At 50.8% G+C, this 15,350-nt stretch overlaps 1 protein-coding gene across 8 annotated transcripts; it reads right to left on the bottom strand.

Moving 5' to 3' along the window:
- Positions 1 to 3,818: 3,818 nt before the first annotated feature.
- Positions 3,819 to 15,282, bottom strand: TFE3 (transcription factor binding to IGHM enhancer 3). 8 transcript variants are annotated; one of them, XM_081042176.1, is made up of 11 exons: positions 14,913 to 15,282; positions 13,869 to 14,026; positions 12,494 to 12,607; positions 11,236 to 11,536; positions 10,340 to 10,585; positions 10,153 to 10,257; positions 8,618 to 8,738; positions 8,240 to 8,296; positions 7,993 to 8,068; positions 6,941 to 7,088; positions 3,819 to 6,465 (listed from the first exon to the last, which is right to left on the bottom strand). In XM_081042176.1, the coding sequence occupies exons 4-11, from the start codon at positions 11,449 to 11,451 to the stop codon at positions 6,022 to 6,024; spliced, it is 1,413 nt and encodes a 470-aa protein (XP_080898302.1). In that variant the 5' UTR covers positions 11,452 to 11,536; positions 12,494 to 12,607; positions 13,869 to 14,026; positions 14,913 to 15,282; the 3' UTR covers positions 3,819 to 6,021. The 8 variants fall into 8 exon arrangements, with proteins under 8 accessions (XP_080898302.1, XP_080898299.1, XP_080898300.1 ...); XM_081042173.1 differs by having other exon boundaries at positions 8,240 to 8,323; positions 14,913 to 15,044; XM_081042174.1 differs by having other exon boundaries at positions 8,240 to 8,323; positions 13,947 to 14,026; positions 14,913 to 15,044.
- Between the last annotated feature and the right edge of the window lie 68 nt (positions 15,283 to 15,350).

Raw genomic sequence — 15,350 nt, 5'->3', positions numbered from 1 at the left:
TCATTATCTTCTTCAGAGGTTGCCCTGGTGATTACAAAATCCATCCTTAATTTATCACAGTCAACTTAATACTGTACCATTTCACGAGAAGGAAAAACCTTGCAACGGTATTGTTTCATTCCCCAAATCCTGTCCTTCGTGTTATTGTTATATATATTACATCTACATACATTCTAAATCCCACAATTCCTCTTGATTCTTTTGAGGCATGTTTTAGGTATTTTAGAGAGGCTCTCTAGCCACTCTAGGGCTGAGGTGGCTGGACTCTTAAGGCACAGCCTTTCTGGCATGTCTATTTCTCAGTGAGGTCCTGGGTGAGGACTCTCCAGTCAGGCTGGTCAAAATACCTGTCTCTCAAAACTGTGCAGGTATCCATTCAGTTCACGGAAACCCAGGACTGATCTCTGCTTGGCCTCACAGTATCTCACTCTAAGTCTGCACAGCCTAGTACTTGGCCAAAGACCTAAAACACCTATGGTGATTTCTGGAAATCCGCCTTTACACAGCTCTTTTTTCTCTGGTACCATGCCTGCTAGACTCAATCCCGAAATCTGATCTCTTCCCCACCAGCTCAGCTATATAGTTATTCTCTGCCTAGGCTCCACTTCCCTACAGGGGGTCTTGAAACTGACCCAGGCAGAAAGAACCTTCACTGTGTGCTTCCCTGCTCTCAGGCAACGCACTTCACCCAGTGGAGCATAGGATATCAGGGAGCCTTGATAAAGGTATCTATAGAATGACACCAGTTTCAGTCTCACTCCGTGAAAAAAAAAAAAAAAGCTAGATTGACTGATGGAGACGAAAATGACTGTGTTTGTGTATACACACGACCCGTCTTTCCTTGTCTTTTGTGATCTTGACACTTTTGAAGAATATTAGTCAAGTAGTGTGCAGGATGTCCTTCAATTGGGGTGTCTCTGCTATTTCCTCATGATTACACTGGGGTTATAGGGCTTGGGGGAAGAATACTGTAAAAGTGAAATATCCTTCTCATTGCATCACATCCGGGAGTTACATGACAGCCATCTTATCACCAGTGTTAACATTCATCTCTTGGTTAAGGTGGTGTCTGCCAGGATTCTCCACTGTAAGTTACTGTTGCACATTTCATACTCTTGTCATTTCTAGAAGCAACTCACTGAGTCCAGCTCATATTCAAGAGGGAGGAGAATCAAATACAGGCATACCTCATCTGACTGCATTGTGTTTTATTGGTTTTGTTTGTTTTACAAATTGAAAGCAAGACCCTCCACCAGCAAATAGATTCCGATTCACTTTATTGCATTGGTCTGGAGCCAACCCCGTTATATCTCTGATGTATGCCTGTATTTAATAAATATTCTGGAGGTGATACTTCAAGGCTGTGCAACTATCGTGTTCACCTTAAAGTTTTGCTCATTAATTTTAGCAGTTAGTGAATCAGGTTTGCAGCTATTATTACTGTGGTATTCTAATGGTAATTTTCTATTTCCTTCATTCCTTCTATGTTTATTTATTTATTTAATTAATTATTATTTTTAAAATTCATATTGGGGAACAGTGTGTTTCTCCAGGGCCCATCAGCTCCAAGTCATCGTCCTTCAATCTAGTTGTGGAGGGCGCAGCTCAGCTCCAAGTCCAGTCGCTGTTTCAAATCTTAGTTGCAGGGGGCACAGCCCACTATCCCATTTGGGCATTGAATTGGCAACCTTGTTGTTGAGAGCTCGCGCTCTAACCAACTGAGCCATCCAGCCGCCCCTCCGGAAGCTCAGCAGCAGATTGTTGTCTTCAATCTAGTTGTGGAGGGCGCAGCTCACTTGCCCGTGTGGGAATTGAACCGGCAACCCTCTTTTTAAGAGCTCAGCTCTAACCAATTGAGCCATCCGGCCACCCCCTCCTTCTATAGTTATTATTTGGAATTCTTACATAAGGCAGTTATCCCATCTCCAGCATTTATTCAATCACATCATTTATATATCATGGAAATTTATTTTACTTTTGGACTATAATCCAATACTATCATTTTGTTGTTGTTGCTCAAATTATTCCAACGTTAGCCATTGGGAGCTCTTTCGGGTTGGCTCCTGTACCCTTCATATATACCGTTTCCCCGAAAATAAGACCTAGCCGGACAATCAGCTCTAATGTGTCTTTTGGAGCAAAAATTAATATAAGACAGGGTATTATATTATATTATACCCGGTCTTATATTATAGTAAAATAACACCAGCTCTTACATTAACTTTTGCTCCAAAAGACGCATTAGAGCTGATTGTCTGGCTAGGTCTTATTTTTGGGGAAACATGGTATATATATAATTTGGTACTCCCTTTCTGGTACTACACAACGTTCCAGGTTCATCTTGTATTTCCCTACCCTGATCTTAAAATCAGCCATTTCTCCAAGGAGTCCTGGCTTCTTTTATTAGAGAATAGCATTTAGAAACCAAGATTTGGATACTAGTTGGGCTTGTTGCTTCTGGAATAGCACGATGTCTAGGCCTTCTCAGTGGACAAATTGAGAAACTGTCAGAAACCAAGATATGTCAGCTAAATGCAACGTGGTATCTGTGGTAGGGAGCTTTTAAGATGGTCCCTCAGTGGTCCCTGCCTACTAATATTCACGGTCCTTTGTAATCCCCTCCCCTTGATTCTAACCAACAGAATGCCTGGACACTGAGGGATGACACCTCCCTTAGATTACAACAGATCGTAACTTCTATTTTGCTAGCTGTGTCTCACTTGCTGGCTTTGATAAAGCAAATTACATGCTGTGAGATGCCTCATGGAAGGAAAGGCACACATGGCGAAGACTGAGGGCACCTCAAGCTGACAGCCAGCAAGGAATCGAGGCCCACTGGTCAACAGGCCACAAAGAACTGAATCCTGCCAATAAATACAGCAGCTCGGAGCAGCTCCTTCCCCAGTCCCACTTTCAGATGATTCCTCAATCCCTCCCAACGTCTTTTGATTGCACCTTGGCAAGAGTCACTGGAGTAGGGGATCCAGCTAAGCCAGCCTGAATTCTTGACCCACAAAAACTGAGATAAAATGCACGCATTTTTTTAAGCCATTAAGATTGTGATAACTTGTTACACAGAGAGAGATCACAAATACAGTATCCTTACTTGGATCCTAGGACAGAAAAAAAAAGACATTCGTGGAAAAAAGTGAAATCCAAATAAAGTCTGGAGTTCCTTAGTACTGTGCCAATGCTATTTCCTTTGCACCGTCAAATGTGTCACGGCTATGTTAACACATTAACATTAGAGGGAGCTAGGTGAGGGGTAAGGAAACTCCTAATGTCTTTGCAACTCTTCTGTAAATCTAATTATTTCAGAATGAAAACTTAAAAAAAACGGGAGGCTAGTTGGCTCAGTTGGTTAGCGTGCAGGGCTCATAATACCCAAGTCGTGGGTTCGATTCCCACATGGGCCAGGGAGGTGCGCCCTCTACAGCTAAGATTGTGAATAACAGTTCTCCCTGGAGCTGGGCTGCCGTTGAGTAGCCGGTTGGCATAAGTTGCTGTGGGGTGCTGTGTGCTGCTGAGGGGCTACCTTGTGCTGCCACGAGTGGCCTGCAGCCAGCGTGAGCGGCTGACTGGCGACGGCTGCCTCAGCCCACGGGAGCACAAGGCTCATAATACCAGCATGGGCCAGGGAGCTGTGTCCTACACAACTAGACTGAGAAACAACTAGACTGAGAAACAACGGCTTGAACCGGAGTCGGGCCGGGGAGGTGGAAGACGGGAGTGAAAAAAAAACACCTGGCTTAACTTGGAGCTGATGGGTCTTGGAAAAAGCTCCCCCCCCAAAATTTAAAAAAAACAACAACAAACACTTCCAGGTATTACATATTATCTTTATAAAGAGAATATGGCAAATTTGCGGAGAAAAAAATAAAGGTATTAGGGAGCGACCAGTCTAGTAGTAGATTCAACAACCAGGGGTCAGTGTGATGATAGGCTAGAAAGGAGTAGCAAGTTTTGTGCTCAGTCGGCTGGGCGAGACACAGGACCAGACCAGGTCCCAGTACTTTGGGGTTGTCTGCTGGGGAAGATACAAGTCCAGGCCTGATGCCTGCCCTGGGAGTAGAGTATGGTTGAGCAATTCCAGGAATTTTTTTCCCAGCCTTCAAGATACTTCTGTTCACCTCTATAAAGTTCCCCCAGAATGTCAACGTCTGTTCCAAAATGGAGTTGCTTGCCTATTCCTGACCTTTACCGTTTCTTTGCCCTTTCTCCCATCTGGACCGCCTCTACTGTCTGCCAGCAGGTTATTTTCGCACACTTCCTTATCAATTTGAAAAGTGCAAGAAAATCTTTGACCCCTCTGCCTTCAGTGACATTTTTCAAACTAGAGCCCTCACTCATCTACCATTTAGCTCTTCATCCATTTACCAGCTGTTCATCTTCAGATTAAATTCTATTCCTTGGTTTCTTCAAACATGAAACAGGAATAAGAAATCAGTACTTCCTTGATGAATATTCCTTAGAATAATAAATTAGGTGAATAATTTGCAACAGTCAGGAAGGTGCCTGGCAGGTAGTTAAGGACTGATTGCTTTTGTTGGCAGGTTATTTTCCTCCAGCCCCTTTCTAGCTAAATTATTTTATCCATCCCTCTTAAATCTGTTTCTTCCAAGAACCTTCCTTCCTCCTGGCCTGCATGAGCCATGCTCACTGCATAGTCAAAAGGACAGGAGACTCTTTGCCAAAGTTAAAAGCGCATCAAACACGCTTAGCATTTATTATTTTAATGACAAACCTACAGACCCTTCAGTACACCCTTCTTGGGGCTTGGCTTCAACAATCCAAAGCTGACAGTCTTGGGTGTATGTGGTAGGAGGGGTGGGGAGTGTCCATGGATAACTCTGAAATGAGGATTGGGAAGAGTCCTCCAAATGGAGAGCTGGGTGCAGGCCAGAGGTTGGGGCGGGGTGACCTAGCGTGAGTAGGGGGTCTGTAAAAAAAATCAGATAAACAAAAGAGGAGTACACGTTTTTGCAACCTTTCCTCCAAGCCTCTGCCTTGTTGGGACAAGCTTCTACTTTTTCCTGGGCTGGGGAAATCCCCAGAAGGGCCCCTTCCTTCATCCTGTTCCTCTACATATTGAAAAAAAGTAATGGGGTGCTGGCTCTGGGAACCTGGACTCAGTACCCTCTATTCCCCATCACCTCCTGAAACTGCCCTTCAAGGAAGGAGACAGGACTCTGCCCAAGGATAGGGGTCTCTCACTCGTGATCTAGGTCTGGAATGTCAACACGCAAGATTTCGAGATCTGCCCCCTTCACCAAGGGCAAAGTTAGCTGACAGCCCTCCTGGGTTAAGTCACCTTGGTCCCTGGTTAAGGCGGGAGCTTAAGTACCACTCCTCCCTTCAGTGGAATGCTTGGATGGGATGTTGCTGAGGGACAAGGGCTGTCATCTCCACATAGTGGCTTAATCTTGCAGACTCCTCCAAGCCTGAAATACCCTCTCTGGGCTGTTTCTACAGGGAAGGGGCGGGGCCTGGCTCCTTTTATTGCTGGAAGACTGAGTTCCCAGGTGAAGGGTCTGGCTCTCATCCTCAGTTCTGTTCCTGGCCTAGGCAGGACAAGGGTCATGGGGAAAAGGTAGGCCTTAAACCCCCAGGGTGGAAACTCCATCATTTTGACTCCCCTGCCTTGCCAGAGTGGACTAGCCTGGCAGCTCTAAGACCGGATGGAGCAGCGTCCTGACACCTCCTTATCCCAGGAGACCTGGCTAGGACAGTCCCGAGGGAACAGGGATGGACCTCATCCTGTCTCCTTCCCTCACCTGGGCAAGGTGGGTCCCAGGGGGCAGGGATGAGGCAGTGATCTCTGGGGGACAGGCCCTGATCTCACCACTGGCTGGGCCTGTGAGGGAAGGGGCAGGGTGTCACCTGATTCCTCCTCTCATCTCTTCCCCCAGAACACCTGGGCTGGGCAGTCTCATGGGAGGGTGAGGGAAAAGGAAGAGGGCCTCATCCTAACTTGTCCTCCTTTCCTGGGTGGGGAAATCCCAGGGGAGGGGTGAGACCTGATCAGGACTCCTCCTCCATGCTGAAGCTGCTGCGGCGGCTGCTGGCCTTGGAGACAGCGGGGGACACCGAAGAGAGTAGTGGGTCAGAGGCAGCCCGCAGGGGGGACAGGGCACCCCCTGACAGTCCCGCCCCAACCCCCTCCTCCTCCTCCATCAGAATGTCCGTCAGCCCCAGGTGGAAAGGGTCCCCCAGATCCCCCAGGTGGTCACTGGGAAAGTGCAGGTCCAGAAGGGCATCCGAGGGTGGCACTGGGGGCTGCTGATGGGGAGTACCCTGAGCAGGCCCCTCCCCTGCATGAAACGTTGCTGTGCCTGGCCTCCCCTCCTCCTCAACATCCAGCTGCTCCGGCTTGAGGCTGTCAGAGGCTGAAGTTGTGGCCAGGGAGAGCAGCCCTGGGGTGGGAGGGACCGGCAAACCATGGATCTGGGCCTGCAGTTCCAGCTCCTGCAAAAAGTAGGGGGTGGGTGTAGGATAAGATGGAGTTCAGAGCCCCTCAGAGGCAAAGGAATGTAACAGTTAATAGGGCAAGTTGTCCTGGTTCGTGCTCAGCCTCTGTCACGCACTAGACTAGTTGCATAACTTCAGACAAGTTGTTTAAGGGTTCTGAGCCACAGACTCCCAATCTGTAAAATGGGCATAATAATGGTCCCTGTTTCATAGGGTTGTTGTGATGATTAACTTAGAAAATGGAGATAAGGCTCTTGTCACAGTGTGTGGTACAAGATAAACACAATGTACACTGGCCAATATTCATTATTATTTTTGTTAATGTTATGATTGCTACTTATCACCACCATCATCATGGGAGTTGGGAAGCCCCAGAATCCCCCAAGTATGCCAGGAGGGGAAATCCTGGCCTGGCCTGCCTCTGCCTGCAGGAAACCCTCCTCACCCCTGCCACCACCTCCTCCTTCCAGACCTGAATCCGGAGCTGCAGGCTGCGGTTGGCTTGCTCCAGGGACCGCTGCCGGCTCTCTAGGTCCTTGGAGCGCTGCTGCTCCTTTTGCAACTTGCGGATATAATCCACAGAGGCTTTCAGGATGGTGCCCTTATTCCAGCGCATCTCCCTGTGGGGCAGGGGAGAGAAGAAGGGAGTGCTGCATAATGGCATCCCTTGGGAAAACCTAGGGTAGGGGGTACATCAAGGGTATGGAATGCGTACCCCCTTACGGGAACCTTTCAACACTAGCCTACCCAAAGCCAGGAAGCCCTCTCTGACCTGACCTCTTAATACTCCTCACCTCAGACCCTGATTTATCTCACTACAGCCACAATGGCTTCTCAATGCTCCCAGAACATGGAAAACTATTCCCACCTCAGGGCATCCAGCCCAGCTATACCCTCCACCTTGAACATTCTTTTCCCAGATACCATACCTTCCCTCCTTAGGCTGTTTATTCAAATGTTTCCTTGTTCACTGAGGTCTGTTCTGTCCCCACCGTCCTCACCCCAAATTGCAACCCTCCCCAGCATTCCCCCATCTTCCTCCTATTCTTTATTCTTTTCCACAACACTCATAATAATCACATGGATTTTAGTTATTTGTCTTGTTTGCTGTCTGTCTGACTCCACTAAAATATTAATTCCATGAGGTCAGGGATTTTTGTCTATTTTGTTCCCTCTAGTCACCTCAGGACCTAGCACTGTACCTAGCACAAAGCACAAGCTCAGTATGTTTCCTGAATTAATAAAGGAAGCATGAAATAAATAGAAAACTAAGTGCCTATGTCCTGCAGGGACCAGACGAGGCACATGCACCATAATGTCATGAACCTAAAATTTTAGGTGACACGGTGAGGGGCTGCGACCGTACTCAGGGTGAGGAAAGCTGGGTGGGAAGGGGCCAGAGAAAAGCAGAAATGTTGGGTGGTTCCCACCCAGGTTGGAACTCCCTGGGAACAACTTTAAGGGAGTGTGGTCCCCACCCCACCTTCCCTCAGCCAGGGGTTCCATGCCCAGGCCCAGACTCACGGGTCACTGGACTTGGGGATGAGGGTGCCCAGCTCCTTGATCCTGTCGTTAATGTTGAATCGCCTGCGACGTTCAACTATGGAGGCAGGAGAGAGAAAGAGCCATCAACAGGCCAAGGAGGAAAGAGGAGAAACTGGGGTGTTGGAAAGCTGTTGTAGTGAAAGCCGCCCCCACCCCTCGCCAAGGTAGGTTGGGGCACAGAGTGAGGCAGGGCTGCATAAACACTGAGGAGAGCATGCATTCTTACTTAGGTTGTGATTGTCCTTCTTCTGCCGTTCCTTCAGAAGAGCCTTGGCTTCCGTCTCTGGAAGAGAGTGGGGGTGGTCAGGGTCTGTGGGCACAGGAAAGATGGACGGCAGCGTGTGCTGTTGAGATAGGCCTTGGTGGGCACAGGCAGGGAGTGACTTTTAAAAAGCGCCACTCTTTTTTTACTGTTTTTCAAAAAGCCATGGTTACAGGCCATTTGTTAAACCCAAGATGAAAGGCAGTGGGGTGAAAACGAGACCATGGATCATGTGGAAAAAGAGGGCAATGAGTCCTCCAGTTTCTGTCTGCTTAATCCCCTTCCCCCAGCACCAGGCCCACCCCTGGAGCTGATAGACATGGGGCTGACCCTGGCCCTTACCAGAGATCTCCCGTTTGATGTTGGGCAGCTCAGCTGGGCAGGAGTTGCTGACAGTGATGGTGGGCGTGGCCACGCCCTGACTACTACTGTACACATCCAGCAGGTTCCCTGACACAGGCAGCTGGGGGAAGAGAAAGGATAGTTGCAAGCAGACCCCAGGCTCAGCCCCATCTCAGAATGAGGCTCCCAAGCCTCCACACAACCCCAAAGACAGCCCCCGCCCAAAGCAAGCATTGACTGGCTATAAGAATCCCTCCGTCTCCTTCAAGGGAATTTCACATGGTGACTCAGCAAGGGAGGACAGGATCAAGTGGACCTACCGTGCTTTGCTGGGGGACGACAGCCTGCCTGGCTTGTTCATCATGCCCCCGCAGCCCCTCAAATCCCTCAGTGACCTCTGAAGCCTATCTCCCAAACCCTGGAGCTGGCTCTGAGAAGAAATGCTGCGACACCACACTTCTCTGGTCTTTGTTGGCTCCTATGCAACATTTCAGTCCGTTGCCCCTCACCCTCCAGCACAACATTCCAATTCAGCATTCTTGGAACACTCTAACCCAATCTTCTCAGACCTCGGGAAGCTGTCATGGCAACGTTTCCACCCCAAATCTGATCTTCTGGAGCGTTCCAGCCCAATCTCCAGTCTTTTGCTGTGATTGTTGCAGCACCATACGTATATGGTCTCTAGCTGCCATGCACCAAGGTCCTGACTCTAGTATCTTCTTACACATTCCGATCACCCAAGATTTCTTGTCCAACCAACTACGTAACTAGTACTGCTTTTACGTCTGCCCAGATTGTTTTCTCTCCTTTGCATTCTTCTGGATATACTCCCGGGCATCATTATTAATCCGTAAATAAGTAGTCCCACCTATTGATTTCATCTCTTGAAACCCCAAGGATCCAATCTCTGTGTCCCAATCAATAAAAAGTTCTGATAAACCAGTACCATTTTTATATATGCTTCTATCCTCTTGATAAGTTGGAAAGAAGGAAAGCTACAGCCACAAAGTATGTCTCAAAGCAAGTTATGGGACTCCGGGAAAGTTCCCGAAGCAGAATGTTACAATTTATTGGTATTATCTCTTGCTCTAGCAAGTTTTATCCACTCTCTACAGGTCTCAGCCTGTTGGCACAGTTCACTGCAAGAGACATAGTACACTGTAACCACTTCAAGGTCCATCCATACCAAGTTTTGCAATTTTTGGCGACTCCTAATCTCTGGGCACATTCAAAACGCTACAAGAGTCCCATCCCTCAGTGCTTCCCACAGTGAAGCGCAAGCATCTTGGCATGCCCTCATATCTTCATGAAATTCCCACCCTATATGTATCAAAATCGACAAGGTCCACGTCTCCATGCAATCCAACAGCAGGCCCCAGGGCATTGCGATGTCCCATTCTCATCATACAGCCTCCCCCTCTATCTCAACATAATCCAAGGCAAGGGTCTCTTGTACACATAGCCAGCTTGGGTGTGGTGTCGGTGATAGACACGTGCGCTAACTGTCAGGAGAACGTTCCGTCGTAGGGCCTCACCGTGCTGGGGAGCTGCAGCCCCGCAGGGCCTCCAGGCAGGTAGCTGAGCATCTCGTCGTTGTAACTGGACTCCAGGCTAATGATCTCATCAATGACATCATCAATCTGGGGGAGCAAGTCAATATGGAAGAGGGTTTAGAAGAAGGTGGAGCAGGGAACATAGGGAGGGTTTTCTACAGCCACATACCTCCTTCTCTGAGCTGGAGCCGATGGTGAGTAGCGCCATGGGGCTGTTAGGGGCGCTGCCGGTGGGGCCAGTAGCATGGGCGGCCTCAGGAGCAGGGAGCGGCTGGGCACTAGCAGCCCCCGGTGGTGGGGTGAGGGCCTGGGAAGCCAGCTTGGGCCCAAGTGTGGTGGACAGGTACTGTTTCACCTGCTGCCGGCGCGCCTGCTGTAGGTGGTAGCGTGTTGGGTTCTCCAGATGGGTCTGTACCTGTGGGATAAGGGGGAGGAAGTACAGGAGGGGACAAGGGAGAACAGGACTCAGAGGGGTGACTGACTCTGAGCCCCAGTCCCATCCTCAGAAGTCATCTGTTCCTAGGCTCAGGCCTATGAACTGGGCCCAGAATCTGAGAACCACCCCACAACAGTGGTAAGTCTCCCCAGCCTCCAAATTCCCTTTCTCAGAAATCCCTCACAGCCCCCAGGACCCACCCATGGCTGGCAGCATCCCTCCGTTTTTGGAGGCCCCTAACACCACCACTGTCAGTTCCCAAGATTCTTCCGTCATCTTTGACATTCATTGCGTAACAGACCCAGGAACTACACGCATGGCTTCCGAAGATATCCCAAAGGCCAAAGAACTCCTAATGTGTTACACATACATGAGGCTCTACTAAAGCCACTCCACAGACCCCAGGGCCCACTCGGGGCACTCACGACCCTCCAAGGTCCAAGACAGCCTGTGGCCCCCCAGAACCCCTCACAACTCCACAAGAATACACTGGAAACCATAAACACAATGGGACACGAGCACAGCCTACTTTAACAGTACCTGTGACCTTGCTTAGAGCCCCAGGACCTCACCCGAAATCTACCAGGACCTGTCAGTGGGAGCCCCCTCCCAGGGCCTCTGGGCCTTACCTTGAGCACCTCCCTGGGCACCTGAGCAGGGGGAGGACGGCCCAATGTGTGGCCCCCAGCAGAGACGCCGACCACAGATATGGCAGGAGAGGCAGGTGCAGGACCGGGGAAGGGAGAGGCTGCAGCCTGTTCCCGACGTTCACGCCTCTCCTGCTCCTGGGCCTGGGCCCGCATTAGCTGCTGCCGCAGCAAGATACGTGATGAAGATGATGACATGGCAGGGGTCCGGGAGCCCCCTGCAGAAGGTGACGCAGACAGGGTAGCTGGGGTGGCCGGGGTGGCCTGCAGTGATATTGGGAGGCTGTGGAATGGGAAATATGGGGCCACAGGTGAGCGAAAAGTCTCAACCCAAACCTAAGGAGTCACAGTGCGATAGAGCAATGACAGGAACCAGGCCTGGTAGCAGCCCTCAGAAGTCAGTCCGGCGGGGGAACCGTAGCGCTCAATCCTCATAGCGAAGCCCGGATTTGGGCCAGTTCACATATTGAGCAGGGACGCTAGCGCATGGCTCTGGGAGGGGGCTTTATCCTCTTTAAAGGAAAGTGGAAGGAAGCAGAACTGAGGCTGTGGGAATAGATGTGGATACAGAGGGCTCGTAAGGTCCATTTAGGGCTGGAGATGCTTTGCTCCCCGAGCTCCTGGGGGTGGGCAACAGGCTACAGGGGTAATCACAGGCCCTTCTACTTCTCCTGCCTGGGCGTCTTGTTCCAGGAGCTAGTCGGTCTTGAAAATCTAAGAAATTTCACAATCCTCTCTTCCTGCCCCTCTTCCAGGTCCCCTCCCCTCTCTTAGAGCCCAGGCCCATGACTCAGCACATTTAGACTTCCCAGCTTGGAGAAAGAAAAGACCTGCAGGGTTCCTCAAGGGCTGGGGGTGGGTGGGGGGTGGGTGAGTTTGTTGAATGGGGGAGGGAGAGAGCAGGGATAGTGGGCATGGCTCCGCCCCCTTGGTCTCAGCTTGAGAAGGCCAAGCCTGGTCTGTGGGCTCTCTAGGCAAGCTGCAGGCCATATTTGTGAATGAATGGGTTTGTAGTTGGGGTGGGGAAAGGCTCGGGAGGTCTAGTCCGAGTTACTGGAATCCTAGTTTTCGCTTGACCACCTGCTTTCCTGTAACATGCTCTTTCTGGCCCCTCATTTTACTATCTCGACTATACAGGCTGCTGGAAAGAATGGGTTGGGCTGGCACTGAGGGCCTCTGCCCACCAAGAGTGGATGGAGGGGCCTGGAGAATTGAGAAGGGGAGTCCGATAGAGAGATACCTTGAGCGTAGTGGTAGGGGCTGGCTTTTGAGCTCGTAGAAGCTGTCAGGATCAAGGACGTTTTCCAATTCGATGTCAGCAACAATCCCAGATTCCGGAAGCAAGGAGTTCAGGCTGAGGGTGCGGGGGAGGTAGGGGTGATGGTCAGTTTTTGGATGGAGACTTTACTCCCCTCAAAGAAAAAGAGAAAGCGAGATAGAGAAGGGGCTGGGGAGATGGAGGGAAAGTGTTCTGAATGTATCTAACATTCAGCCACTCTGCTGGGTACCACCACCATGAATTCCCTTGTCTTCTCCCCTCCTCACACCCCTCTCCCCTCCCCATCCTCTTTTGCTGTGTTACCCACAGTCTCTTAAGACTCAAAATAATAAGAGCAAAATAAGAAGAGTTCCTGGATCCCAACTCCTAGCTCTAATACTCACGTGCAATCACAACCTGGGTTTGGAGGAAAATGGAAATGAAGAGTTTAGGAAGGACTATTTAAATTGCAGGCTTCCGGACTTTGCATTCAAAGCCCTCCCAACCCCCACACCCCCTACTGTTTTCCTGGCTGCTGAATGTGAGCTCACGTTTATCTACATACAAACAGCACGATAGAGCCATCACTCAGCTCTAACAGCCCATTGCCAGAGGCACCCCTCAGCTTAACAGCCCATTGTAACACAGATCGAATGCATCACAAAGAACTGGGGTCCAAGATTGACTTTACAGAAAGATCCATCACTTTGCAAATAAGTCCGTACTCTCAGGCCGCCCCAGCCAGAGTTCCTGGGATGCCAACACAAACCCAAATACAAAATGGAAATATCAAAGTCTCCCCTCGGTCCAACAATCTGGATTTACAAGAGGGAGAATTTGGGTGGAAGATACGCTTTATGCAAGCTTTCTTTTCTTGGCTGGATGAGCTTGCCCAGCGCTCTCTGGTTTTTTGGATAGATCAAAAATGCACACACCTCCAATACCAACACCCACTCACACAAAAGAAGCCGTATACACCCCTCCCTTTCATCTATTCCCACTACTGGGATGACCTAGGTTGTTATAAAGGCATTAGAAGATGGTGAATCGATATACGGAAAGTCTCCTGCTCAGCCCTCCACGCTAGGTACAAGAACCTAGTGTGTAGGGGGCATGAACCACGCATGGGGACGGACATGCATCCTTCAGTTTAGTCAAAGATTTAGAATCCCGAAAGATTAAGTGACTTCACTTAACAAGAATTCTCTCCCCTCCCCAAGGATGTCTTCCTTTCCTCACCCTCAGATGGGGCCCTAAAACCACCCAGGAAGTCGGGAAGAGGAAGCTCAAGGAGCTGCTGAGCTCAGCACAAACCCAGACAGAAGGCAATACCCCCTCCCATCTCACACACCCATACCACAGAAGTTGGAGCGAAGGGGCTGGGGCTTCCCAGGCCGCTGATGGAAGTGAGGATAAGAGGCCAAGCAGGACCCACCCGGGCAGGGATGGTGCAACTGGTGCTCATTCCAGCTCTAGCGACAGATTCAAGATTATCTCCAGGGTCTGAGAGACAAACTGGGAGGGTGAGATAAAAAGAACATGTGTGTGTAGGGGGTGAGCAGGGCGTGGCTTGCTGAGAGGCTAGGGCAGGTGGCAGCAGGAACAAGACCCTCCTCTGGATTCCCAAATAAGGTCTGAGGCCTTCTCTGAGCTAAGAGGTAGCACCATCTCCATCACCTCTGTACGCCGGTCTGTCCCATTCAAGCCCAGACGAGGGTGTGGGAAGAGGGCTTTTCCACTATCCCGGGGATCTGACCCAGCTGGTTGGGTGGGCAGGGGTGAATGTGTTAGTCTGGCCAAGTCTTGATGAATGTTGCTTCTCATGCTCGCTCACACTCACAAGTCTGGTCCCATGAAGTATATCTGAGATACCCCCAAATCCCTCCAGATTCACATTATCCCCAAACACAGCCTCCAGCAACCAGCCACTGGGAATCACCAAGCTCCCAAGACGGCACTTCTGTCCCCCAGGACCCCTTCTCTGACACTGAGGGAAAATGTCCCTTAAAATCAGTGCCTCACCTACGGAGTGTCCCCTCAAATTCATCCCCCTCGTGCCTGACTCAAGGACCCCAAATTCAGCCTCTAATCAGAGTCTGTCCCCCAAGTTCAGCCACCCTAGACCAGTTTCTGAATACAACACAGTATGTCCCTCTATACCCAGTCAAGGGTCCCCCCAAATCTGAACCAGGCCTCCCTAAATGCACTTCCATGACTTCTTTAAGCCTCAGTCCAAGCAGGCCACCGCTGGATTCCTGAGGTGCCCCCCCACCAAGACGGGCGCCCCGACGTCCTCCAAGCCTAGGCCGAGGGCCTCCAATTCTAGTCCGGGCCCCCGCTGCCCACAGATCAGGCTCCTGGGAACCCCAGTCAGCACTACCGGCCCCAGGCGGCCCCGCACCTGAGCAGCTGGGCCGAGTCCGCCGGCCTGCGCTCTTCCAACACCACGAACACGGCTCGAGGGCCCTCCGCGCTGGCCTCTACGCCGTCCCGAGCTGGCTCGGCTGCATGAGACATGACGCCCGGCCCCGGGCGAGCCCTGCCAGGCCGGTCGGGCTTCGGCCCGGTCCCCCTAACAAAATAAGAGTCCCCCACCCCCCTGCTCGCCACCGCCTCCTCCGCTAAGCCATGGAGCGAGCTCTGCGCGGGCGGGCGGCGTCGGGGAGATGGGATGGGCTGTGAGTCATCCCCCGCCGTGAACGGACCAACACCCCCGAACCTAACCCTGGACGACCGCCCTCCTCCCTCTCATCCTCTTCCCCCTCCTCCCTGGGCTGGGGAAACTCCACAGGAAGTGACCGCACGGAGGATGGACGGCTCGCTGGTCCCCGCCCTCGGA

The sequence above is a fragment of the Rhinolophus hipposideros genome (genome assembly GCF_964194185.1).
Source record: "Rhinolophus hipposideros genome assembly, chromosome: X".
NCBI lineage: Eukaryota > Metazoa > Chordata > Mammalia > Chiroptera > Rhinolophidae > Rhinolophus > Rhinolophus hipposideros.
Note: the sequence above shows the minus strand (reverse complement) of the source record. Positions and strands in the feature narration are given on the sequence as shown.

Excerpts from the sequence above, each read along its gene's own strand:
- TFE3 (XM_081042169.1), bottom strand. The coding sequence starts at position 15,028 with ATGTCTCATGCAGCCGAGCCAGCTCGGGACGGCGTAGAGGCCAGCGCG. Across the intron at positions 10,258-10,339 it reads GCTCCAGCTCAGAGAAGGAG|ATTGATGATGTCATTGATGA; the intron begins GTATGTGGCTGT and ends TTGCTCCCCCAG. Across the intron at positions 8,324-8,617 it reads CATCAAACGGGAGATCTCTG|ACCCTGACCACCCCCACTCT; the intron begins GTAAGGGCCAGG and ends CTGTGCCCACAG.